General features: G+C 42.8%; 2 protein-coding genes across 7 annotated transcripts in view; one reads left to right on the top strand and one right to left on the bottom strand.

The window, feature by feature from the left end:
* LOC109984112 (gamma-aminobutyric acid receptor subunit alpha-5) overlaps positions 1-14,229 on the bottom strand; it is a 32,259-nt gene extending 18,030 nt beyond the window's left edge. The window contains exons 1-6 of one of the 2 annotated variants that reach the window (XM_065951833.1): positions 13,768-14,229; positions 13,193-13,259; positions 12,438-12,544; positions 10,722-10,789; positions 9,030-9,250; positions 4,314-4,396 (exon numbers count right to left, since the gene is read on the bottom strand). In XM_065951833.1, coding sequence (XP_065807905.1) covers positions 4,314-4,396; positions 9,030-9,250; positions 10,722-10,789; positions 12,438-12,544; positions 13,193-13,259; positions 13,768-13,783 — 562 coding nt within the window. In that variant the 5' untranslated portion in view covers positions 13,784-14,229. Of the gene's footprint in view, positions 1-4,313; positions 4,397-9,029; positions 9,251-10,721; positions 10,790-12,437; positions 12,548-13,192; positions 13,260-13,767 lie in introns of both variants that reach the window. The other variant, XM_020634129.2, reaches the window with a different exon arrangement.
* The window catches only part of LOC109984122 (gamma-aminobutyric acid receptor subunit beta-3), a 71,875-nt gene that overhangs the window by 9,508 nt on the left and 34,741 nt on the right, over positions 1-27,626 (top strand). For 3 of the 5 annotated variants that reach the window (XM_065951831.1, XM_065951830.1, XM_065951832.1), the window contains exons 2-4: positions 16,332-16,379; positions 18,540-18,631; positions 18,746-18,813. In XM_065951831.1, coding sequence (XP_065807903.1) covers positions 16,332-16,379; positions 18,540-18,631; positions 18,746-18,813 — 208 coding nt within the window. Of the gene's footprint in view, positions 1-16,331; positions 16,380-17,920; positions 18,434-18,539; positions 18,632-18,745; positions 18,814-27,626 lie in introns of those variants that run through there. The other 2 variants (XM_020634144.2, XM_020634143.2) reach the window with 2 other exon arrangements.

The following is a 27,626-nucleotide window of genomic DNA, read 5'->3' as shown; positions in this document are numbered from 1 at the left end:
CATATTGGGTCAAAGCGGTGATCTTATCTTTGTGTTTTCTTTTAACATATAAGAAATTTAAAGTGCAATTCAAGTTGGCAATGTAGAAGCCGCCATAACACTTACTGGTCTTTGTTACAGAGAAACCTCCTATTGGAAAGCTGAAGAAAGAGTTGAAGGTGAAACTAGCTTGTGAGTTAGCCGTGTGTTTCCCATTAGGGTTAGCGGTTTTGATCATCCGACATCTTGGTAATGCTTTCAGTTTCCTGTGTACCAAAAACAATGAAGTTCTGAAACCAACATTGCAAGTGGAAAGATCCCAGATTGTAAATATTTTAGATACATGTGTATTCATTTCAGCATAAATATAACTGGTAGATGGGATTCATTCTTAGCACTTGCCCAATGATAACCATAGTGACCAACCAGTGGATGCATTTAAAATACTGTTTAGCGTTTTGGTAATGTGCTGAAACAATCTTTTGGTCTCTGGCCATTTTTTTAAATTTCATGATCAGAGATTCCTAAGGGATATAGCAAATGGATAGATTGATAGTAGACAACTGCGTTTTCGTTCTGTAGAAACGATGCTTTAAATCATTGACATTTATTGCATTGAATGTGGGGGTTAGGTATCTATGGTGAAATGCCTTCTGAGGACAAAGGCTAAATCAGGATTGAGGTCAGGCCGGATAAGGACATGCTAAAAGAAACATTGAAAAAAATAGATTTTTAACATTGCCAGTAAAATACAGTGTCGCTATTAACACATTATTCCTATTATACACTTACACCTCTCACCTACAGGGCAAAACACTGAGGTGATTAGGTTAGAGTTTGCCACGGGTAGGCCCAGCAGCTCCTTACACTGTAATAGGATTGCAGTCAAGTGTGCTTCTCTTAAATAGTGAATGTGGATGGAGCGCGTCTCACAGCAATCTGGGGATAAGAGCCTCATCCCTTTAGCCCAAGAGGCTTCCAAGGTGTGGCTTTTGGCCAGATCTGTCTTTAAATACCCCCAGGGCCACTCAAGTGTCTATACATGTCCTCACTGCTAGGTCACACAAACAAGTCATCCTGTTAAGAAAGCATTGGTGAGAACCCTCATGATCACTGCCATATTTTAAGTGTTGAATATCCAGTTATCTCTTTTCTTCTCACAGTATCCTCTTGTAGAGTTAGTCAATAGTAGGGATGGGTACTGAAATCTGGTTCCAATATGGTGCCGGTACCTACACGTCCGAATCACAGCACAGATTTGGGTGCAACATTTTGGTACCACTCGCTAAATGTCAGAGCCAAAGGCGCTGAACCTTCTTTACCTTATCTGATCAGAGTGCTGTCCAATATTGTCCTCCGGCATTCACAAATGGCCATCACAGGCAACCGGAGAATTATCACAAGGGTAAACATCGTTAAAGTTACACACTGATGGCAGGAGGTTAAGTTAACTTAAAGTTAGCTTAGCCAGTAGCCTCCTCCCAGCAACATGCCATAAGCAAAGCAGGTGAATTTGCTCAACCTACCGGCCATAATGGCGGGTAATTAATGTAAGGTTAAAGAGTGATTTGCGACAGAAAGGTAGGAAAATTTAATCCAATCCTGCTGCGGGTTCCGCTCTGACTCTAGAGCCAGACGGTCCTACGCGCTCACTGACCACAGGGCTCGACGTCTTCGGAGAGAGACGGTGCCAGTGACTGTTCACAATGTGCTGTAATTGGCTCGATGGCTCGATGAGCTCAGTGTGGCACGGATTAGCATCTCCATTTCAACAGGTCTACCCGCTAAAGGTGTGTTTAAAATGATGTCTCGCTTGTCCTAAGTCCAAGAGGATTAAAAATAAGCTCGCAGTGGCAATGACTCGATGTCAAAAGGGGAGCGGAAAGTGTTGTAACTCCCTACAGTGTTATCGGAAATCCCCGCCAGGTGTAGCTCAGTCAATCCTATGATGAACACATTTTTATTTCCGAGAATTTCTCCACAATAAGAGTCCCCAGTTGTTATGTCTTGGAATGCTTTTATTGTGAAAATGTGTCAGGAAATTAGGTGTTTTCAGCAGTAGCTAATTAACACAACTGAAATGGGAAAGAAACAAAACTTTACCCGGATGAATAAACAGAATACAGTGACTTGTATTAGTGTACTTGTTTAGTCTTTGTTTCATTGGGAATTTTGTTCTTGTTTGGCTTCCCTTCACTCCTGTAATGGTTTGCTCCAATTAGGGCGGGGCCAAGTGAAGCATAAAAGTAGAATCCGCCATTATCTGGGAGGAAAACTGTGGTTTGTGGCAGCTTGCTGTGAGGCTGTGTTCCTCAATTTGAAGTTCACAGTTGACTTTGCAATGAAAAATGTGTTTTTTATTTCGCCAACCATCACCTTGTTCCTTTTTTCAGGCTGTAGCTTCTTGATTTGTTCATGTATTTTATAGTTTTAAGACGCAGGCCTGTGCTTACAGTAGCTCAAGTCCATTTCCAATTGACCCATATCACCACTAATACAAAACCAGATCAGTGTTCTTTACCTTCATTTGCCATGAGTGGCTTTTGATACGCAATGCTTTCATCTTTCACAAGCTAATGCTAGCAAACACAGCCAGATAGGCAAACATACATTAAAATATAGTTTCCAAATATAGTTGATACTGGCATTTATGGAGACACTGTGGGCATTCACAGCTCCAACAAATTAACAAAGGTGGCCTCAAGTCAGCGAAGTAACTGAATTGTAGCTAGTGAGCAGCTCATCCTCAGTTTACAATAAAGCCAACAACCGTCATCGCCTTAACGTTACTTAAGGTCCTGAGGCCACTGACATGTTTGGCTCCCTTGCCCATTAAAATTAAAAAGAAGAAAACTTGGACTAGCTAATTGATGCACGACACATGCATTGATCTATTCTCCTGTTAAGCTTTTTCCAACAATGATAACCATGCTGTCAAGAGCATTTAGTCGACTTACTTGCCACAACTTCCTTTTACAATGAGCAATGCAACATTCAATTCAAATTCACACCCTTGTGAATAGGCTGCCACAAAGAATACATGGAGAACCCTCCAAATCAGTAAACACAATGTTTTAACTCCTCAATAAAACACTATGGGTGATTGTCTCTCTGTGGCATGCTTCCAATAACAATAACTTGTGCTGCCAACTCTTGATTCATCATTGTTGCCAAAAAAATGTTGAAAGTGAAACAAAAGATGCTACATGTTTAGCAGCAAGGCCACACTCTGGAAACATACTCCATGTCCCAGTTTTCCTTGCAAGGAACTCTTAATGTTTCCCATGAGCGCACACAGGTTGGTCGATAGCTTCTGGATGGGAAAACAGAGAGGGTCGACGACTATCGAAGCTTTTACTTTTTTGGGCGCGTTTATGCAGTAGTATGCAACCCCAGTCTCAAATGTGTATTAAAAGTGTTCGAGCCTCGTTACCATGTCCCAGCCTGTGTGCACATAAGCCAGTCCATTGTCCCCTGTTGGAATGCACGAGTGGCAATAACAACTGTGACTGCACACTTTTGTTGCCTTATTCCTATTGAGCCAAATTCATATTGAACCGTGACCCCTGTGAACCGTTACACCAGTAAGTCCAGTTGTTTGGAAAGTGTTTTTTTCACCACAGGTCACACCTACCCAATCACACACTGATGGCAGAGGTTGCTATGTAAAGTGACCATCAGTATTGACTAATCCCATTCATACCAGGGCCCGATCAATATAGGATTTTTGGTTCCAATACTGATAGTCACTGGATATGCTAATATCGACCGATATTATCAGCCAGCCAATTTAATTGAAAAGTGTATTCATACACATTCTCACACCACCGACAAAGCAGAGGGAGCAACTTGGGGTTAAGCATCTTGCCCAAGGTCACATCGGACATGTGGCTGCAGGTCAGGAGCTGGGGATCGAACCCCCGACCTTCCGGTTGAGAGACGACCGATTCTACCAACTGAGCCCCTGTCAATGTTGTGAAAAGAACTTGCACTTAAAAGAAGCCGGTAACTCAGCCGTTATAGTCACACCATTGTTGCCAAGAGAAAGCAGTGGCTGTTAAAGTCATAAAATCTTTCTCTAAATGCGTACTTGTGTGTCATTACTTTGACAAAAGAAACGCAAACTCAGCAATCTTTTTAAAAAACCTCCCTACAGCAGCAGCAGCAGCAGCAGCAGCAGCAGCATTTATTTCAATTACATTGTCTCAAAATGACCCTTATTTATTCCCAACCTGGATTAACTTTTCTTTTTATCACCACCATACATCATAATAACTGGGATTAGTACAGTGAAGACATTCACATCAGGGATTTCTTTTTTTTTTTTTACTCACAGCTGCCAAACTTGAGAGGGCAGGCGTGTGCGTCCATGGGGAAATCCTCCAGCTGCATGGGGCATTCTGCAGATATGGTCAGCCTAGGAAAGAGCACATAAAGCAATCAGCATCTTAAATGAGTCATTTTGAGACACAAGGCAAATGGACGGCATTTGAATGTATTGTGTTTACACTCAACCTTTAACTATATCTGTCTTACACAGAGCATGGCGCAATTACAGAAACGGCTGCGATTGCTGAGTCACTAAAATTACAGGGTTCAAAGATTACAAGATGGGAGGTAGCAACTGTCCTGTCTTTGCAATAACAATTAGAGATTCTCTAACAGGATAATACCATGAACACACATTGGGTTAGGGTTAGGGTTATGATAGAACAGCTTCATCTAAGAGATGTGCAAGTGCAGCATTTCCCTCACTTAACAACTCGACTATTACATTGGAAACACTGCCACCTGGTGGTCAAATGTCCCTTCTGTTTAACAATCCTTGAAGAGGCAGCGTTATCTCTTAATGGTACCCCTAAGTGTTCTGAATGACCCAATGATAATCAATGTAATAAATATCAAGCAAACACACATTAATTCCCCTTTTTTCAACGCTATCTGCCCTTCATTGGGTACATCCATCTTGTTATTCTTGCTCATTGCATGATGATAAACAGTCAAACATTGACATGATGGTGTGAATTCACTGATGTTAATAGGCTAGATAAAGCAGCATGGTACCAGTTGTGGAAAAAAAAGAAAAAAGCATGCATTTATTGAATCAAGATTTGTTTCCTGCGTCAACCACTCAGGCATATAATCAATCCTCACAGCTGCCTCAGATCACTGCCATCTTTTTTCTTCGCTTGTTTACTGAACTACATCATGATCTTAGAGACAACTGGGGAACAAAAAATCTGCATCGAAATACTCTCGGGTCCATGTTTTCTTTATGCTTCAAAACCTCCCACATGTACAGTATGTACTGTATCAAGATCTGCTGCAGGATGTCTCTTAATTGTTGTGTAAAAGTAAAGGAAGCATAACAATGAGGGGGGGGGAAACCATCTTCGGTCCCTGCAGAGATGATGATTTTGTGCTCAGCAGCCAATTGCATTATTGCATGAGCACGTTTGTATATCGGAGGGGATAAAGTATCACGAGGATTAATAAATAAAAACAAGACTGTTGGCAATTACAGCATGCTCTAATTATTCATATGGCCTTGCCCCATTATCAGGGATGTCTGGTATGATAGTTGGGAGAAAATAAGTTCCCTTTTAAAGCCAACAAAGTGCAGCTAGAATTTAAATATCAGGGGAAGAACAGCAAAATAGATATAATTCCCATGATTCACTTGGCCTGTAGCCATTATGAATGTGGTTGAAAGCAGTACAACAGAGGGGGGGGGGGGGGGGGGAACCCCCAGAAAAAGACCAGCAGATGGCCCCTTAAAACCTGTGGGAAATCTAAAGTTTCCAATACGCCTGACCTTGCAAGAAAAGTCGAGGACTTGGACGACACAACAAAACAGAAAACGGGTTCTTGAGTCCAGGGGGGGCTTAATGCCGTATTAGCCACCGCACAGCCACGCCGCACCATCTGTCTTCTCACACTAACAAGCACTTTTTTTTTTTTTTTTTTTTTTTGATCGCTTGTATCACACGCAATCTGCCTCAAAGGAGTTAGGGTTTTATATATATATATATATATATATATATATATATATATATATATAAAATAATCCAAGGTGTGAAAAAACAACAAGTTTGGTGTTTTTAAATCACAAGGAAATAAGATTGAATGGGGGCGGACTTTCAAACTGCCCACCTACTGCAGCATCTCTATTGTGTCTATCTAGTGTTAATGGTGTGAGATGCAATCAACCAATGGAAGCATTGACACTTCAACCAGCTGAGGAAGACGTATTTGTTGCAAAGCTCTCAGCTACACAGCTACAGCATGACAGGTAGTAGCATCGCCATAGAACTCATGTGGATTAAACTTGCAAAGGGGTTGTGAATTATCCATGAAGACAAACGCCCGAGAAAATTCCATTCGATAAAACCAACTGCTCTTCCTCGTGGGTAATGGTTTCCAAATGAGGCCGTCACATTTAGCTGTGGGAGAGAGGCGAGAGAAGCCTTCCTTCATGTGGGTGGAAGAGGATGTAATGTTTGTAATATGCACTTACATTACCTCTGCTTACTGTGGTGTACTGTACATGTTTTATGAGTGGTATTTGTGATGCATGTGTGAGGATGTGCATGCATTAGATGTATGGAAACATGGAAACGAGGTTTGGACAGATTTTGAAGAGTTTCTGTGTGGAGTTCTCCAGGCTCCCAGTTCTCCCACAGTCCAGAGACATGCTTGTTAGATTAATTGGCGACTCTTAAAGTGTGAGTATGGCTGGCTGTCTGTCTCTATATGTCAGCCCTGTGATTGATTGGCGACCAGTTAAGGGTGTAACCCCGACCTCTTGCCCAATGACAGCTGGGATCGTCTCCAGTCATCCGCGACCCCAAATGAGAAAAAATCAGTATAGATGACGGATGGATGGATTTCAGTGTAAATGGTCATACATTGGCCGTGTTGAAGGATGTTTTGATTGCATGTATCTGTGTGACTTCAGACAGTTATGCCCTTGTTTCAGAGGTCTGCCACATGAAACACAAGTTCACACAAGTGCACAAAGCTGGGGTCTCATGTGGAAGCAAATATGTTAAATTATTTTCCCACTGGGATCAAAGTCACAAGGAAGTCTGATTTGGAGCTCATTTATTGGACTTTGAGCTGGGAGTGAAAGATCTCTTGGTTGTACCAGGGCACTTACACCAGCAATGCCACCATGAGTAAGAACACGAGATACGTTTTCCTCATCTTGGAAGTAGATTTGGGGAACTAATTTTTACATAATGCTATTTGTTTGTACAGAATTTTTTTAAAAGATACACCCTTCATTAGATATGACAGCTGAAGAGAGACAGGACATGTTGGGAGAAGAGAGAAGGGGGGGGATGACATGCAGTAAAAGGGCCGAGGTCCGATTGGACCCAAATTGCGACGACTACAGCTTCCATTCATGGTGCACGCAAATTAATCGCTAGGCTATCCGACGCCCCTTTATCAGCGTTTTTGATTAGTCCATAGACATGCTTGTTAGGTCAATTGCCGACTTTTAAAATGTGAGTGTGGCTGGTTGTCTGTCTCTATATGTCAGACCTGTGATTGATTAGCCAGTCCAGTGTGTAAACCCAGCTTCTCGCCCAATGACAGCTGGGACCGGCTCCAGCCCCGCCGCGACCCCAAAACGGATATTGTTATTCTGCAGGAGTGGATTGTGTGATCCTCAACCAAGCAAATATCACCAAAAACACAGAGGGTTTGACCGGGAAAAAGAAAGATATATTACCCAGAAAGCCCTGTGTTTGTGTGCAAAAGAAATTTAAATCAGTGCATCCTGCAGTTAAACTCAGAGTACACCAACAATCTGCTGCTTCTTTGAAACTCGACTGGCAGTCAATCCGATGCCATTTTTTGAGATTATAGGAAGCACAATCTCTCTTCCTTACTCACATGTGCGCAGCTTTTTAAAAAAAATATAAATACATGTAGGCGTGGATTTCCATAAAAAATTACATATACGTTACACACACAATCCCTTCTCGGCTTGAAGGCTTGAGGTCAAAGTTGAGTGTCACAACTGGTTTGTGCACATGTGATGTGTGTTCAATGTGTGCGTCGGGTGCATGTGACAAAGAAGGGGGGACTATAAATAAACACTTCTTTCTTCGGATATGTATGCGCGTCAGTGTGGTTGCATATGGATAATCTGTCCTCCGTCCAGTGTTTTTTTTTTTTTTTTTTCCTGTGGGTGGCATTGGTATCAGATAGAGTGCTCTCATCCGTGATACAGTCACTCTTAAGTCCTGCAAGCTACAGTAACTCCTGAGGATAAGCACAGCATTATTGTAATTCTCTGATCCAAAGGTCACACTGATTCCTGGTGGTTACACTGCCTTTGCACTAAAAAAAATCCTGGCAGAGAAACAATCTCTTTTCAAAGTATTTGTAGATATTTCCTACAATTTTGTATTATTCACTAGAAGTTTTTTTTTTTTTCTTAATGGTCACCATCTGGTTGCCGGCCTTGTTTTTTCCTCTTAATTTCTAATTTACCACGACCATCCCTGCCAAATGTATAGTTCACAGCGAGGCTGCTTTTCATAATAGATGATCTCCCTCTGTAGTCTTTTTTTTTTCTTTTTTTTTCTAAAAAACCCTACACTTAAAGAGACACACACATATCTCATAAAAAGCATCTTAAATTGGGTTTAAATTCAAAAATTCAAACTTAAAGGAAATCAATTAAACATTAAATTAAATATAAATGTTTGCTCTTGAGTTTGCTTTTTCTGTCATGTGGAAAATCAAGTGCCTCTGATGAGCCACCGGGTGGCACTGTTTTCCTTCAATCTGAGTCGCATGAAGACTTCAGAGCTGTGGAGTGTATCATGTGTCAGCCCTGTCATCTCTGCACTTTCCTTAACCTCACATTGGAACTTGAGGTCAGTCAAATATTTTAGCCTCTCATTGAAACACTGTGCCCTTGAAACGTCTTCTGAATGACAGGGACTGAATCACCAAATATTCGGCTTGTAAGAAGCGAACCATTGACCCCGAAGTTCATGAACTCTGCGTCAATAATTTGTCACAAAAATTACCTCATGGTGTAAAGCAACGTGCCGTCGTCCTGCAGCCTCAGCAGCTTGTTGGGCGTCGTCATGTTGTGAGCTATCGACTTCTTGCCGTTGAGGAAGAAGGTGTCCGGGGTCCAGATTTTGCTCGCCAGCAGGTTGTTCAGCGGCAGCATCTCCATCGGCCCTTTGAAGCACAGCCGCTCGTCCTTCCAGCTCTGACGGAAGAACACGTCTATGGTGTATTCCTGAGACCAAAAAGTACATGGAATATCCTTTCAGTGGAAAAGGCAGAACCTCAAATATTAGTGAGAATAAAACATTTGAACTTCTAAGCTATTCAATGTTTACCAATCCGTCTCCTCTGTGATCACGTCATCACAAAAGATGCTAAAAGGATGCTAAAGGCAAAAGATCTGCATTTTTAAGAGATGCTTTGGTTGACTACGTTTGAAGGAGATTAACATCTATTCCACTCATAAGTGTCATCACAGCGAGCTCTCGCTTCCTGATTCTGGAATCCGTTTTGACACTAATTTAATTTCTTGACATACAAGATGAAGATACTTTTACAATCGATTCTGAAAAGAAAATCTAATTTATTTATCCTGGCCTACCCTGCGTTGGTTTGGAGCGTTGCTTGTGCACGTCCTCAGAAATGGGTAAGATGCAATATGCATATAACCTCTAGGGGCAGTGTAGAGTTGTCATGGTGATGAGACCGGAAATGGCAACATCGAAGACACCAGGAAGCCGCTACAACAGTGGCCGAAAGTTTAGAATAAAAGTTAACAGATCGAGATCGCTACTACATCTCTACTTCGGTGTTTGATTAACGTGGTGCTCCCTCTAGAGGAATCCTCTGGTAATACATGTTGTACATAGGCAAGTATGTAAACATTTACGTAGCAGGTTGTCTACACATGGTTCAAAAGCGAGTATATTTGAGCTCTTAGCCTTCATATATATCCACTTAGTATTTAAATATTGGGAACAAATATTGCGGTGAAAAAATGTGTCATGAACGAACTTGTTTTTTGAAATATAGATTACCCTTCAAGGTGGAAATGAACCACAATGAACCAGGAGCACATGTTCACAGAGTAATGTCTCTTTTAACACAGATTTAAAATGATTTAATGAATCGATCAAGCGCTCCTGTAAGTACGGAAGAGGATTAGGGCCACTGGAAAAAAAAATAAAAGATTGTTCTGACTTTGTTTTAAATTCTGACTTTAATCTCAGAATTCCAAGAAGTGGCCCTAATCATCTTCCGTGTGTAAGAGATTTTTCGGAGCCAGAATTGAATTCAGACTTTCTTTGCAGAATTCTGAGATTAAAGTCAGAATCCTAAAAGAAAAGTCAGAAACCAAAACATTTTTTTTCCAGTGGCCCTAATCATCTTCCGTATGTAAGAGCTTTTTCCGAGTCAATTACAGGAAAGTGGCAAGTTTTGATCACAGCTTCGTCAGAGAGCGCCAGGTACATGGAAGAATATTTAATGATAGAGGAGAGTTAATGTATTTGACTACCCAGGTGGAACCTTCAGCATAATGAGGAAATGGATTCCTTAAGAGCTGCCTTCCATTAAATTGTAAAAAGTCATCCCCATCAGTTTTGTCTCATTTGCACTTAAATACAGATTCAGGTCCTGAGTGGGCTTCCAGGGACAAATCTCTCTGTTAGTGTATCGTTGGTGTTTGCTGAAGGTGAACTCACCATCTCTGTGTCGGATACCGGCCCAAAGCTGGTCACAAAAATATTCGTCTTGATCTCGGTGACATTTTCTGTTGGGAGAAAAAAAAAATCAGGGTTTAGATATGAGCCGGTGTCTTCCTCTTTCTCCAACATTAGAAATACCAGTAAAGACAATAGACTGTGTTTACATGGACGTATCGTCCCAGTGATGTCACCCATTGGTTTCTGAAGTAGACTTTTGAAGACCATCGATGGCGCTCGCCAAATTGGAAATGATGTCTCGAACTAACTTTCACAGTGTGATGAGAACGACGTGGCGGTAAAAACATGCTTTTACGGGGTGTGAAAGTGACTCGCTTTGGGTCTTTTTGGAGCCAGCCTCAAGTGGACATTCAAGGAACTGCAGTTTTTTTTTGTTGCACTCCCGTGATTGCCCTAATTTGTCAACGACGGACGTTGCCGCTTGGCTTAGTCTCAAATAAAATGACATTTGATTCAACCGACGATTGTTTTCAAAATGAATCATTTCGTGGATAAAATCTGCAAAAGGTTTGTGAGGAATGTGGGCCAAAACAAATCCTATCCAACGTCTTAAATTGACGGTTTGGTCAATTTAAAAAAAAATCCTCGTATTGAGACAAATCCACAATCCTACGGTTTCTCTTACAATGCTTCCCTCTGAGATGAGGTGACATATTATTCATGCCGTGTGTACTAGCAAAGCCCAAAATCCATCTCTATGCATTTCCATTTGGTCTTGGAGAGTTGGGATTGGCTGGGCCCCTTTTGTTGAATGCTCAATGATGGCCCTGAATGTGTCTCTGGCATGTATTTATAGGCCCTCTTGTCAAGGGTAGCAACCGTTACCAGGATGCGAGAGCAGGCTTTTTGCCATGACACATCATGCATTCGGCATGAAAAAAAAAAGCCTGGTTTCTTCCTATGATGGAACGAGCACTACATGTACGCGTGAAACCAAGTGACGGGTGTTCTGCTGCAAATGCGACGAGGTAATCAGTGAAAAACCAAATGTGAAACGCTTTTCCTTTCAGCTGCCTCTCAGAAAAGAGACAACATCCACCTTTTTTGAATTCACTTTGATGGCTCCTCAAGGTCGTCTCCTGTTGCCACGGTGAGGAGCGTGAATAAAGAGCATCACAGCACACTGCAATCAGTCCGTGTTTAAAGACGGGCTTCATTGATTGACGCTCGCTGCCATTGCAACAAAGCATCTTGACAACATGGGTGCCTCCACCTGAGCTGGCAGGGGAGTTGACTTCAGCCCCTGTATCTGCACGTCTACCATTATATCCCCAATGAGCTGGAGTGTGAGATCACAGCGGGAAGCAGGGAGTCCAGGTTGGTAAATTAAGTTGGAATGCTAGGAGGCTTGTATATGGCATTTGTGATGTCAGCATGAAGAGATGCCTTCATTTTGAAAGTTTAAGGACGCACTTTTGGACTTTTTTTCTCTCAGTTTTAGAGACATGCTACATACACAGAGTGGAACCAAGCGTTGGGGATTCCATTGGCATTCTGCAGTGCTTAGAAACTAGCAACTCACCAGCTCATTCATTAATCTGTACCTGGATTTAAACCGGCGACCCTTCAGTTCCCTAACACCCCCCCCCCCCCCCCCCCCCCCCCCTCTCCCCGCTCCCTACAGACTACAGCCAATCTGAAGATTTTTCTAATTGCAAAGTCCAAATGACAAATTAAACCGTCCCCCTTGCACACCTCCAAGCCCTGGGCGGAGCCTGTAGTCGTAATTGTCCAGCAGCCCATCCAGGATCCGGGTGAAAACGGTGCTGTCGTTGGCCGCCGCATCCAAGGCCAGGCAGAACCTACTGGAGGAGAGAAATGGAAACCAAGAGTTAAGAGCTGTTATTTTACTGCAGGATGCCAAAACATGATTTTGATGAATTAGCCTTTCATGTTAAGGACTTAAAAAAACAAAAACAAAGAACACTGTGTTCATGCAAAAGGAATTAAGAGGGGAATTATTGCCATTGCTTGGGGCCCCAGACCAGTAAGGGGGCCTTCAGAGGGCTGTCAAACTTTGAACCACAGCAGCGACCAAAAGATGTGCAAATTTTTGCAAGGACAGTCGGAAATGTGGAGCCCCATCTTGACAGCATTCACTCTCATTGCCCCTTGCTAGACCGCTAATGGGAGGGCGGCCCATCAGACTCTAGAGTCGCCGCTAGATGTTGATCTACTCCTGAGATGAGAGTGGACTATCCCACTGATTTATTGACGAGCAATGCCAAAGATTTTTATTTTTTTTCACTTACAGGACATCCACTCAGGCGGTGCTGTAGCAGAGTGCAGCGGAGATAAGTGATCGACCTCCCAGAGCAGAGCAGCAGACATATCTTACTGAATATCTATCAAATGTCTGATGAAACTTTGGAACAGAAAATGTAACTTTTGATCTTTTGAGCAAGACACTTCAACACTTTTAAAAAAAACATCACATTCTGTTTGTTTACCTCTTTTGGAATCCAAGCAGGAGCAGGACGGGGAAGGCGAGTCTTGCCATGATTGACGTCCGGCTCACTTTGTTGTCACACACACAAAAAAAGAGACAAATCAGAAAAAGAAAATAGCACACTTTAAAAACTGTTGGCATCCGTCCTCTAACGCAGAAAAAAAAAAAAGGTGACAAAGGTACCTTAATGAGACACAAAAGAAACTCTTCACCCTGCTGCATGCAGAGGCAGACCATTACAGGAATCACTTCATTTAACAGCAAGGCAATCTCTGCTCAATGAGGCTGCATGCTCCCACTCTTTAACACCCGAGACATTCAACCCACCAAGTCCTCACACACACTAGAACTGCCCAGTTTTTTTTGCAGAGCCCCATTGTGTTAAAGCTTCCACAAACCCATTGCAATTCATATATGGGCCACCCCCCCCCCCCCCTTCTCTACTTCTCTCCTCCAACCGTCACCTTTTCTCCACTCACCCAAAAAAAAAAAAAAAAAAAAAGAAGCTGGATCCCATTCCGATTTTTTTCCCCATGCTGTCTAATTACAAAATAAGGGGTTGGGAAAGGGGGCTACCTGAATGCTGATTCATCACCACCGAGGTTTCTTCTTTTTTTTTGTTTTGCTGGTGGACTCCGTGTGCAGTGTTGAAGCCGGACGATCCAAGGGTCCTATCACCTAATCACCTAATACCCGAGCGTGTCTTGTTACGTCCCCTCCTTCTCCTTCTTCTGCGCTGCTGGCTCTCTCTCTCTCTCTCTCTCTCTCTCTCTCTCTCTCACACACTCTCACTCTCGATTAACGGTTCCCCATCAGGCGGTGTTGTAGTAGTCTGTCTGGTCCTTCTCCTCCTATAAACCTACACCGCCTTCCTCCTCTTTTAGTGCCTGCTGCACCACGTCTCTTGTTGGTGTCGCAACAGCAGCAGCATCACACGAGCTGCCTCCCCGGTCTTACCCGCGAGCCAGATTCACACCACATTTTTTTTTCACCCCGCCACCTACTGTTGGTGCGAAAGACTTTTAAGTGCTGCAACAGAGGCTAATCATTTTGTTTTTATAATAGGGGGTCTCCCATTGGTGGGTTGCGAGGAGGAGGCGCACTGACAGTGCAACTGGGATTGAGGGATAGTGGGGCAGATTTTTTTTTTTTTTTTTACCCCCATTTGCTAAATTAAAAAAAGGACACTAGTGCCTCCAAACCTTTCTGACTTGCCCTGTGACGTGAACTCAGGCAGCCACCGCGATATTTAAAGCATTTAAGGCGATTTTAGAATGTTTCCAATGGCTTAAACATTAACTTTTCAAACTTCTTCACCGCTGCTAACACAGACCATTTAACCTTTACACTTACTGTTGTCTCGTGTTGCCAGACAAAGTTTTATCTCATCTCAGTTCATTTTTGTTTTCCATGATGGGTCACTGTCATCGAGCTCGACCGATTTATCTGCCGGCCGATAATTTCAGCCGATATTCGCATATCCAGTGAATATCTGCAGCGGCTATTTTAATCGCAGATGTGCCGATATTACGAGATTTATTCAGGAGTCATTTCATTTTGAGTTTCATTGCATTTAACTAGTAGCGCTCTGTCACCAGCAGAGGGCGCTATATGGATTATATTAAGCATTATCACTCCACAGTGTCAAGTGGTGAGTTACTTTCCAAGTTGAGTGACCATCTTCTCTTCCTTATGATGTATATTTTCACAAGTGCTTGATAATACATTTGAGGATCAACCAAATAAAGAGAGTTATCGGCCGAATATATCGGTATCAGATTTTCTTTTCTCCCCAATATTGATTTCGGTATTGGCTCAAAAAAATCCATAATCGGTCGGGTCCTAAGCAAAACGTCTGACAATAGTGCTGGGCTAGCTAGGCTAGGTGGCTATAGTCCCATTATCAAAGTCATATTGCTTCTTCAGATGTTTAGCATTGGCACAATTAGCATTTCTATGTAGCATAAGCTAAGGCATTCTGAGACGGCCAATCGTGCATCGTTCCTCAATACCATCATGCTGTGCGCTCGACTGAATGTTTGGTCTGTGGAGTTAGTTAGCAGTAGCCTATTACTTATTTATGTTTTTAATGTCAGTATTCAGAAGATGTCCTGTTCGCTCAAACCGAATTATCAATAAAAAAAAAAAAATCACTTAAATGCAACTTTAAAATTTAGCTCACTTCTTCTAAATTGTGAAAGCTGTAGTTTTGCTGAAGTTTGTGTGGGATGAGGCTTTCCAGGTGACCTTCAATGCCATCAAGGTAAGCTGTTAACTGGCTGTCTTGAATTAAAATATAGCCTACAACAACATGAAAAAGTAGCTTTGGTTGCTGCTTTATTTTCTTCTTTTACGGAAAGGTGTCTTGATTAAAAAAAAAAGGGAAATCATGCTTTCAGATAACCGCGTAAACAGCAGTGTACTTCTTTGAATAAAGCATCAAGCAGAAGTTATTATCATCCTGACGCTTGCCATAAGAGGGTAGCCGAGTTCCACGTTTCGGAGACTCTAATTAGAGGCAGATATATTTTTTGTTATCCCTCCACGTCCTTTAATCCGTCTGAAGACGCAGTCTGCGGACCAGGAAACATGTGGAAAAACGTCAGTCCCCTCAAGAGCCGGATTTCAGCACCACGTCTGCGGACAGCTCCTCCGGCCGAGAGTGATGGCTGCGTGCGCAAGTGTGTTGATGAAAGAAAACGGGAGAAAGAAGGAAAGATATATGAGTGTCTGCAGATGAGAAGGTGGTGGTGGTGGTGGGGTGGGGGGGGGGGGGGGGGGTTGAGGGGGCTCTCCGATGGGAAATCGATTCCCTTTCAAGGCATCGCACTGTTTTGTCCCCCTGCTTTCCTGCAGGCTACACAACCGGAGTAAAAAAACAAAACAAAACAGAAGCACTGCAGACCCAATCTGACCAATTAACTCTCACAACAAAGAGAACAGCTCAGAATAAATCTTATTTTAAAGCGAAAATCCTTTTGAAGTGAATCTGGTGATAACATGCCTGAACAAAGCCTGAAATATCAAAAAAACAGACTGATTGAGTAATCAGCTCGCCTTTTTTTATGTTTTCATTTGTTGTAAACTATCATGCATAATCGATGATTTGACACCCCCCCCCCTTTTTTATTTTCTTTCAGGAATGCTGTTGACGGAAACAAGAAGTTGTTCGCGATCTATGACACGAGGTAGGAAATGTCACAACACCACAAACACACACACACACATTCTTCCAAGAGGTTCTCCAGCTGTGAGCGCGGATGGAGGGAAGGGGGGGGGGGTCCCAATTATCAGTTAGAATTCCGGATGACTTCAATGTGTTTTCCATCCTGAAATAATTTATAGCTAGAGCTGTACATTTTCGATAAGAGGACATTAACAGGCTAATCAGTCACAAACATCGATTAACGGGGGTTGATAAATGCAGCCTGTGCCTCCTCGATATTATTCAGGTCCCGCCATTTTTACAGGAAGCACATGGGAAGGGGGATTGGTGCAGATGGTGTGAGGAGCACTGTAAAAAATGTCAGTTTGAACAAGTTAATGGGTGTCAAATTTAGTGGTAAATTTAGTGGTAAAATAGGTTTTTAGTGTGATAATTTGTAGAATTATATTAGCCTTAAAGAGTGATGATATGATTGTGCATTTTATTTTGAAATAAATGTTTTGTTAAAAAATACAGACACAAAATTCCAACCTGGACTGAAGTTTTCACTGATCAAATTGGCATGAGTATCAGGTCGCCTGTTCACACATCTGTACTGTGTAATGACGGGTTTCCATTATGGTGCTTTCACACATGCACAAAACTCCTGAAAGAGCTCGCAAAGAGGTGAATTTTTCAAAGTTCCCGCCAGCTTCCGAGTAGACTTTCCATGTAAAGTCAGGGTAAGATGATACCAGAAGGTGGCAGGAAGTATTCAGGAAATTTCGGGTAAGTTGTGGTGATTTTCATATCCTGCGACCGGTGCAAGATGCGGAAGATCCAGGAACTTTTTTTCACATGAGGAAGTCCACTGTCGCAAACAAGCCTCCTTAGACCCCCCCCCCCCCCCCCCCCTTCACCCGTCCCACAGGGATAGCCTTCCGCTCTAAGGTGCATGTGTGAACGAGCAACTCAGGAAAGATTTCAGGGGCAGCCTGTCTGAGAAAAAAAGTACAAGAGCACCCCAACATATCAGTCACCGGGAGAAAAAAAAATCTGGCATCATCCCTGCATGGCTGCAAAATAACCCTGGTGATGTCATCAAATAACCCTGCTGATGTCATCAGGGTTATTTAAGAGCTTGCTTTAAGGATTCAAGTCTGAAACCAAGATTATTTGCAATAAAGCAAAGGTGAAGTTTGAAAGAAGTTTCACTTTTACCATTTAAGGTGCAACCGAGATGCATTATGGGAATTGTAGTACTTTTTTTGGCAACTTGATTCACATTATACAGACGAAGTGTTCTTTCTCGGGCTCGGGTGATTTGATTTTGATGCTTGTTTTGAACTAAATACCTTTAAAGAAAATGGACTGAAAGGTTTATTATTAAGAAAGAGTTATAGGTTTTAAATGACGTTAATTTGCGCGTGAATGACGGAAACCAAACTTGGCACTTTACTGTATGTGTTCGGATATTTTCATCTTCAGAAATAACTAAATACCCGGATTGTGCAGACTACAGCGCAGCTACTGGTGGGAATCTTTTTTTTTGCAGTGTGTGGGTAAGCCTTGTCTCTCGTTTTTTGAACGAGCCGACTGCTTTCACCGCCACCACCAGCAGCAGCAGCAGCAGCAGCAGCATCCACCGCGCACCCCTCCTCATCAATATGCGCTTCAGCTCCTGAATGTATGAGCCTCTTGCACAGTCAAGAGACGGCAAAGCGAGTATTCAATGCCGCGGAGACGATGTCAGCCCATCTCTCACATCTGACCCCATCCAAAGCAAACTGCTGACTCCCCCCCCTCCTCCTCCTCCTCCTCCTCCTCAGTCGACTTTTCTTCCTTTTTGGGGCAATCAATGGATTTACTCTGATTTTTGAAGAGCGTCCGGAACCGTCTCGACTGTCTCCACATTTTTTGGAGGGGGGCTCCTTTTTTTTTTTTTGCCCGTTGTTGCTCTTGTAAACAACGTAAAGAAAAGAAAAGAAAGGGGGGAAAAAAACAACAGGAAAGGGTGATGTTTGCTTTGCACAGGGTTCGTCAATTTCGCGTCTTTTCCGCACTGGTTGTCGGTTCGATTGTGTGCTGCGCGAAAAGGTGAGTTTTTTTTTTTTTTTTGCGATCCAGTGAAGTCAAGGTTATTGGAGCTGATTGATACACAAGTCAAGGTGATGTGTGTTTTTTTTTTTTTTTGTCATTTCAGCGTCAATGAACCGGGCAACATGTCGTTTGTAAAGGAGACGGTGGATAAACTGCTGAAGGGATATGACATCCGACTGAGGCCAGACTTTGGAGGTATTTACCCACGTTCATTTTGGCTTCTTCATTTTTGGCGCCATTTACAGTGTTGTGGTCAGGTGCAAAAGGTGTTAGGCCTGTATATACATTGTTGTGCTGTTTGTTTTGCAGGGGCCCCTGTTGCAGTCGGGATGAGCATAGACGTGGCGAGCATAGACATGGTGTCAGAAGTCAACATGGTGAGAGAATGAATTTCACATCCCACAGCCTTCCACTCTGTCTCCCTCTGTGTTTACTCCACCGCATAATGCACGCAGCCCCTTCCTCCTGTCTCATGTTGCTGCACATTGGCACTCACACACCATGATCCCGTCGCTGTTTTTCTTGCAGTAGAAGGAAGTGCTGATGGAAATCCAGTCCCCATTATGTGATGCTGAGATGGATGGGCTGGGTTTCCTGTAAGCAATAAAAAAAAAAAAAACATCTATATTTTTGCTGTACTGTTGCCTGTGCGGTGTTACCTTACATACAGCTGTGTGAGAAATAAACAACTTCCTGTTTCTGTTTTGCCACAATGCTGACATTAGCACCAGCTCAATAGGAGGATGAGCTAAAGCTGCAACATCATGTGGTTACACATGGCGTAAGAAACATGCATTTTTTCCCCCTTTTTTTAAATACTTTGAAGAAACCTTACTTGGCTCTGCTTGTTAACCTCTCCAGCCCTCTTCAGCCGTCGTCCTCCCAGGAGGGCCCCCCCCCCCCCCCTTTTTTTAGCAGACAGCTATCAGCGAAACTCTGATTGGATTTTTTTTTCCTCATTATGTGAAGCCCGGATTGGCTGTTATCATCCCCGCGTGTTGACACGGTGTGCCCACATGCAGGAGAGGAGAGTAACTTCAGGCTATTGTGTCTTAAAATTATCAAGCGGACGATGATGACCCAGATTGCAAGCAGAAACAAACAAAAAAAAAAAGCTCACTTTAAGACTTAATCTGATTGAAATCGAAATTGTAACTTAATTAGCTTTTGAAACTCACAACCACAGATCAACACCTCCACATTTTAACGGCATATTGCCAGTGTAGGTGTAACCATTCTGACTTCTTCGCAGAGATGATGGCTGCTCCACCTAAGCGTCGAGGCCCCTTTTTGGAGTCACATTTGGGTCAATCAGGGAGGCTGCAGTTTATACTTCAATGTGTCCACTCAAGCATCATCAGAGTAGACAGAGCATCATTTCACACCTTTAATCTTTGTTCTGTATCGACCAGATCGAATGAGGAGGGGAAAAAAAAGGGCAGATTTTTACTGCACCATACTGGTAAATGATCACTATTTGTGTAGTGGGAGGTGGAGCTGTGTGTGTGTGTTTGTGTGTGTGGGTTGGTGCTGATCAATACTAATGAGTCAATCTTCAGCAGGTGACTCCTGGCTATACTTTACTTCTCATGCTGTGATTCAAAAACAGCACGCTGGCATTTTAAAGACAAATTAGCTTCATATACTGTACCTGTAGTCATTTCTTTTGTGATATGTGTTTTGTAAGAGTTGGACTCATACTTGGATTGGAGTAAGTGGCAATATTTTTTCATGTTTTCTGAGTATCTTCTGAACTGTAGACTTACATTATAGTGTGATAAGCCACAACGTTTTTAAGAGAATAGTTCCATAGCAAGGCAACATATTTCCCCCGTCTGTTACAGCAGTGGCCATGGTGTCCAGCTTCTGTCAGCTGTCAGTACAGCTGCTTGACTCTGACTGGAGGGAGTAAAATGTCGCCCTGTTTCTAGAGGATGGTGGTAAAGAGTACTGGTTTACACGTCAACTGTGGGTCTTAGCGACGGCAAGGGCCAAAGGTCCAAATGGTTGTCATTGCTTCCATATTTATCAAACCACTCATTGACCCCTCCTTGGAGACATTGTCATCCTGAGACTTCTTCCGGCAGGTTGAAAATGTTGATGAAGCCACAAGGTCACCATACTGTAACAGTCAGAAATTCAAAATATGTATTTAATCGGTCAAATGAAACCGTGTGATTATATATATTTGTATATATACAGTATATACATAGCTACAGGGGTGTGTCCAGGCTTTTTTTTGACTGGGGTGGCCCACTGACTTATGCAGGGGTGGCCTGAAGTGTGATGTGTGCACAAACACACACAAATAAATGTTAATTATTTACCCTGTCTGACCTCATGAATAGCTACTTTGAAATGGAAGATAATGGGGCGTTGGTGGTGCAGTGGTTAGAGCGCGCCCCATGTGTGGAGGCCGTGGCCCTCCAGTGGCGTACAGACCCGGGTTCGAACCCCACCTGTGGCTCCTTTCCTGCATGTCATTCCCCACTCTCTCTCTCCCTGATTTCCAACTCTACCTACTGTCCTACCTCTCCATTAAAGGCAAAAAAAAGCCCAAAAATAAATCTTAAAAAAAAAAAGAAATTGCAAGATAATTTCAACATTAGCTTAAGTTTTCAATGAAACAAAAATATTTATTTTCTAAGTCACAAGTAATTTAAAAATTGCATTAAAACTCCTGCACAGGCTAACTTGGAAAAATGCATGATTTGGAAATGTTTTGGTCCCCAACACGTTGCCAGTTAGTTCATAGCAAGTACGACAGCGTGCATGCCTTTCCGATGCAAATGTTTTATGTACAAAGTACTAAGAAAAGATGCTACATTGATATGCAAAGAAAAATGTGTGCTGCCTTTGCAAAAAAGCCTAATAAGGCAAATATCCAATAACAGTTTAAAATTCTTGGGGTGGCCAATCAGATTTCTAAGGGGCCCATGCTACCCCTGGCCAACACCCTGGACACACCCCTGCATATCTATACTAATAGCATGGAGTAAAAGGTTAGCTGTTGCAGCTATACATTTAGCAGCTATAATTCCTCATTATGCCACTTTATGGAACACACTGACAAAGGAGGAAATTGAAGTAAAATCTGATAAAAATAAAGATTTTTTTTCCCGCAGAGCTCAGGCTTTATGATCTCTGCTACGAGCCTTATTTGCCAACAATTCAGCTGCAGACATTAACTAGTGGACACTTAGGCTATTCTCCAGAGGGAACATGAAGGCAGCTGATCAACAACGGAATCAGACAGCCGAGATCACACTCAACCTGATAATTAATTAGATCTTGTTCCCATTGCCACCAAGTGCACATGTGCCTCCTCTTGTTAGATGGGACGATCCTTGGCTATTCTCCAGCGCTGAAACCAAAACAAGACCAGTCAAGCTGTTTGTTATTTTCACGCCCAGCAATTTGACATTTGGTGGATGCTTTGTCGTCCAATAGCTGGGTTTGTCTGAAGTTGAAGCACGGGAGGATTTCTCCAGTGGGGAATGGATAATGAGCGCCTTTGTCCTGCTAGTGGCTGTGCACGGCTTTCTCAATTGAGCAACACCAAACAGTAAAGCTGCTCTCTTTGTGGAGCAAAAAAAAAAAATCTATTTCAAGTTGTTAGGCCTTATCCTTCATGAATTTTAATTTTTAATCCAAATTCAGCTCCTAAATCCACATCATCAGCCCAGTGGAATGACCCACAGGCATAACTGTAGGGAACAAGTTTTCAAAAAGTTGAGTGTTTATTGAGGCCCAAATACTGCTTGCTGTGCGGAAATGAGACCTGGATCCTTCTTCAGCGTATCCTACGAGGAGCACAGATTTGCAAAACAATACTGCCAGCTTTAAAGGCCTGCTGTGACGTTCTGTCTCATGCAAAAGGAAAAAAAATACAATTGTAATTCACTGTAATTGTAGAATAGGAATTTGTTTAGAGCAGAAAATCATGACAAAATTGAGGCGCCTTTTCAAGAATTTTAAATAAGTCTCAGAGCTCCCCAAAACATGTCTGTGATGTTTCTTGTTCTAAATCCACTCTGATCCTGTATTTGATCATGCCCCTCTATTTCAGCCCTGCTCAGAACAGGCTGTTTCTGTGTCTGTACCTTTAAATATGCAAATGAGCTGTGTTCTGACCACGCCTCCTTTTTTGGAAGGGTTTCCAGGCTTGGTCTTTCTCACTCCATGTCCTATTGTTTATGGGGAGAAGGCACACTCAGAGGGCAGAACAAACACGTACAGTCGCTGTGGGAGTGTCACCCACCTGGGGGAGGGGCTACTGCCCTTTGTGATGTCACAAAGGGGAAATTTCCAAAACAGCATGTTTGAGCACACGTTTTTCTATACATATTCTATTGATATTGCCTAACGATATAACTGCCAATTACATTTGAATGAAAACACTTTTAACTTAGCGTCTTAAGTGACATCACTTGAGGCATTTTTTTTATCAGGCTTCACCGGGGTCAGTCTGAACCGAGTCCTCTTTAATTAGTAACTTAATCAGTAATTCATTTTGAGATGTACGGGGGAGGGTCAGAAAAATATATTTATAACAATTGGCAGGTCATTTTTTTATTTTAATTTAAAGAAAGACTATTTTTTCTCAACACTCCCTTAGACCTCCTTTCGATGATTACCTGTAAGTGGATGTTTGATTGCTATAAGCTTCCTCTCTCACACTGACCCATATATGAAAATACCTCCACTCTTGTTTTATGTGATGTGCAGTGAAGGTTTTCATTCCATCAACCAACACCAGAGTTGAAACTGGCAATCCGCTGAGCAGCACACCGAAGACATAAAAACGAGCGGTGAACTCTATTGATTTATTGAGTGCCTGAGTGAAACAGAAAAGAGCAGGGAGGACGTGAGAGATGTGAGAATTCCAGAGAAAAGGAATTGGAAAGAGGATGAGAGAGGAGGTGGTGGCTGATGGGGAAAAAAAAAACTACCCCACAGAACACACAGCGAGTGACTGTAGCAGCTGGCTCGTCCAAGGATCCACCTGGCAGGGGCAGGTTGTCCAAGATAGTTTACTCGCGACGCCTTAGCAAAGTGCACGAGCTCCCCAGCACTAGCAGATGCTGTAGCGTCTAAGAAGGCGTGCTAATTACCTCTGAGGGTTTGTTTGTGGGCCTCTCGCTGATGAGAAACACACACAAGGACGAGATCAGAGCGCGGCAAAACACATGACGCATGTGCTTGGAAACTAGTTGAATACTTAGGCACAGAAAACTTAAAGAAAATATGTTTCAGTCGAGTTTCCAATCAGAACATTTGACAAGCTCTTTCTTGTTTTTTGGTTTTGGTGGGAATAAAAACACAAAAATGCAACACAGCCTGCATTTCAAATGTTGTTAATAGCTTAATTTAAAAGCTCAAGATCAGAATGAAGGCTCCATGTGTAGGTGTTTTCATCACGCTGAACTTCTCTTTCAGGAATGGACAAAACGAGCTTTGATTCTCCACTACAGTAATGGCCATCAAGGCCTTTACACCAAGAGCCATTATCTGTGCCTGGTGAAAGTCATCATCATTTTTGGGTGAAATTAAATGAGTGCACAATGGAAAGCTAGCGCCGCGCACACACTGGTAAAAGCGGTCAGGGTTTGCACTCCCGAGTGTGGTTGCAGTAACAGACTGAGCAAACTAGTCATCCATACACCCACGACTGAGCGTGGGTGTCAAAAAGAGAGAGAGAGAGAGAGAGAGAGGAAAAAAAAAATCTGTCATTATGGAGAGGTGAAAAGATCTCTCTTTCTCCAAATGTTCCCGCTGCCGGGTTTGTTTTATTTTGGATTTTTTGCAGAGAATATACTGCTGCACCGAGCACAACAAGCCCATGAACTCGTTGCTGTTTGATATGTTTGTGTGTCTTGGATATCTTTTTTTTTTTTTTTTTTTTAAATGTGTGCATGCATGTACCTTCATAGATTTCTGCAGGTGTTACAAAGTTAGTGAAGTAAAAAAAAAACTAAAAAAACTAAAACCTGTTCTGACCCTTTCACCAAGGTAACCACACTCGTCTGCATAAATTAAATCCTGGCATCAAATAATTATCTTATATAGGTCTTCTAACTATGCAAAAAAAAATGGGCATATCTTTTGTGTGTGCGCTGAGTGTGGCTTAATATACCCCCATGTATTTTATCCGGCATCCGACTTCCTGCCTGATGGAATGTAATTGGCCTCAGGAGAGAGCATGCTGTAGGATGAAATGATTATCACTAAGATTTTAGAAATAAGCAGAGCAGGCACATACCGGTTTACAGTGCCAACCTGTGCTTGATTTGAGGAGGGATTGCGTCTTCCTCTGAAGTCCCTGTCATGATAACAGCCTCGCTCTGACGTGCCTACACCTTTAAGATACAGCATGCGTTGGCACGGGGGGAATCTAAAATTGACAGGCGACGGCCTCATTTCCTTTATCTGTGCCGCTAAAGCAGCTGTTGTGATGTAGCAAATATAAAGGGGGCAGGCAAACTGTGAACTGGATTTATGAGGGGGTTACGTTAAAGGTCATCAGGAAACGGTTTGATTCTACTATAATGGTACAGGCTGATCTGGGGTCAGGACCCTGCTGAGATAAATCTTAGGGATACTAAGTAGGCTTGGGGATAAAGAGCCACTTCAAGCCAGTAACCAGTTTCTGAAATCAATTAAAATATTTAAAGGTGGCATGTTAGGCAAATTTGCTTCACCATGTTTTTCTAACCCTAACATGTGTCCCTAGTCTATCTACAAACCCCCCAATGATGAGAAAAGTTCATCCTCTCTGTCTTTTGCCTGCTCCACAATTTAGAAAATGTGTGCTCAAACACGCTGTTTGGAGGTTTTCCCTTCATGACATCACAAAGGGCAGTAGCCCCTCCCCCCAGGTGGGTGACACTCCCACAGCTAGGTGTCTGTTCTGCCCTCTTGATTCTGCTTTTTCACCATGAACAAAAAGGGCATGTAGCGAGAAAGCCAGTCAACCAAGCCCTTCCAGAAGGGGGGGCGTGGTCAGACACAGCTCATTTGCATTTAAAGGTACAGACACAGAAACAGCCTGTTCTGAGCAGGGCTGAAATAGAGGGGTTTATAGGCATGATCAAATACAGGATCAGAGTGGATTTTTGGCAAGAAACTTCACAGGCATGTTTTGGGGACCTCTGAGACTTATTCAAACTTGTTGAAAAGGAATATAATATGTGACCTTTAAATCATGTGGATTCCATTTTTTCCTAAATCATTCAGGATTAAACCTCAGGGAGAATTTTGCCATCCATAAAAAATGGACCTTTTGTGCTAGAACCTGCCGTGCCTGACGTTATGTTACCTCATTTGTGCCTCACGATGTCAACAAAGTTCTTCAAAGAAGATCAAGGGGATTCAAAGTTTTGGCTAGGCTACACTCAAAAAAATGGATAATGACACAACAAAGTGTAACACGTTCAGCAAAGACACTTCATGAACGGGATGAATCACATCCAATGTAATGAAAGATTTATCATACTGAGTCTGAGGGAATGCACTGCATTTGATGTATTGCAGTCACAGTCTATTGGGGGCCCGAGGCAAAAATTCATTGGGGGGGGGGCCCTCCAACCACCAGCGTTCCAACGCTTACTCCTCTTCCTTTTTGTTACTCTTTCTTTGGGTTTTTGGTTTTCAAAAACAGCAATGCATGCTGTGCTGAGCAGGGCGACGAGCGTGAGTGGCGTCAGATGGGGCCCCCTTAGGGAGGTTTCCGACTGTCGTTGGGAAATTTGCACATTTTGAGCCACTGCTGTGGTGTAAAGTTTGTCAGTGCACTCGAGGCCCCCCTTACTGGCCTGGGGGCCGCAAGCAGTTGCCTGTTGCCTCCACCTCTGGTTGTGGTCTCCCATGCACAATTAGCGTTACCTGTAATGATACAGACGCTACCACAGATAGAAAACGCTTTTGAGCTCATATTCACATTTAGATTGAGGATTCAGGTCTGCAAATATTTCAAATATATCTTTGAAATGAGTTCATTGAGCACCTCTCCACCATGTGGTGCGGTGTCAAGGGGGTTGTGCCTCACGGGGAGCAAAATGTGGGGTTGCCATGACACTGCCTTCCCTTTCTGGTCAATACCAAAAAAAAAACCTTTCTGCATCAGAATTGAAACGTAGAAGGAGGACATACTGGCTGCTGCACTGTTGACAGAGAAGCCAGTGTTTGAACATATAATGTCTGATCATATCGTACGGATTATGATATACATGATTTTATGATTGAATTCAGTACATATTGGTCCTTTAAAGCCTGTACTGCAGCTGAACAACATGAGGGAACATAAAATGTCCAGGGTGAGGTGTCAAGCTGGCAGAGCAGCTGCCCTTCAGCTGTTCCCCGATCCTGTGGAATCTCTGGCCAAAAACCTCCGCAGTCCTTTTACAGTCCTTTTGTAAATGTTGTGTTGCCTATCATCCCAGAGTCTCAGGGAGCTTTGATTGGTCTATTTATCCATTTTCACATATGCACACGTGAAGGTTTCTTGAACAAATGTCCTGAGATCTTCATATTTGAGTGTAAAAAATCGACATATGGGGTGCGAGTTTAATGATACCTACCTGTCATGTCCAACAAGCTGTGAAAAATGTAACATTGCATGTTTGCTGTCTTTCCCCCGCCCCTCTCTCCTTGTGATGGGGCAATACATCATAAAATATTAGACAGGGAAGGAAATTATCCTGTATATTGGAGGGGCCTGAACGCTTGTCATTTGCAGACAAAAAACCCAATTCAATCACCTCCCCACGTTCGCACTCAATAAGGGACACTGCTATTTTTAACATTCTATAGCAGCAGAAGGAACTCGCTGAGGGATTCCCCCCCCCTGCACCCACCCCCGCACTGCGGTGATACACCGCCTCAGGGCCGTCCCGAGGGGAGAGCTCGGAAATTACATTGAAGGTGACGCAAATTGCTCGACTCGATCGGAGGTTCACATCGAGTACGCTGTGATTACATATCTTACAAACCTCGTTATCCCCGGTGTTGTGAAAATTAGCCTTCAGAGCCTCGGCCATTTATTTCTTGTCGCCTTTGTCATTTGACACGTTGTCACATGATGATTCTTCATTCTTCAGTTCTTAGCACAATTCTTCATTCATGCAAATGAGATTAACTGCAATGGAGGACGTTTGTGAGAAACAACGTTAGCAGGATGTTTCCTAGATGC

Source organism: Labrus bergylta, chromosome 24 (assembly GCF_963930695.1).
Source record: "Labrus bergylta chromosome 24, fLabBer1.1, whole genome shotgun sequence".
Taxonomy (NCBI): domain Eukaryota; kingdom Metazoa; phylum Chordata; class Actinopteri; order Labriformes; family Labridae; genus Labrus; species Labrus bergylta.
The sequence above is the reverse complement of the archived record's forward strand: the minus strand, read 5'-3'. Positions and strand labels throughout refer to the sequence as shown.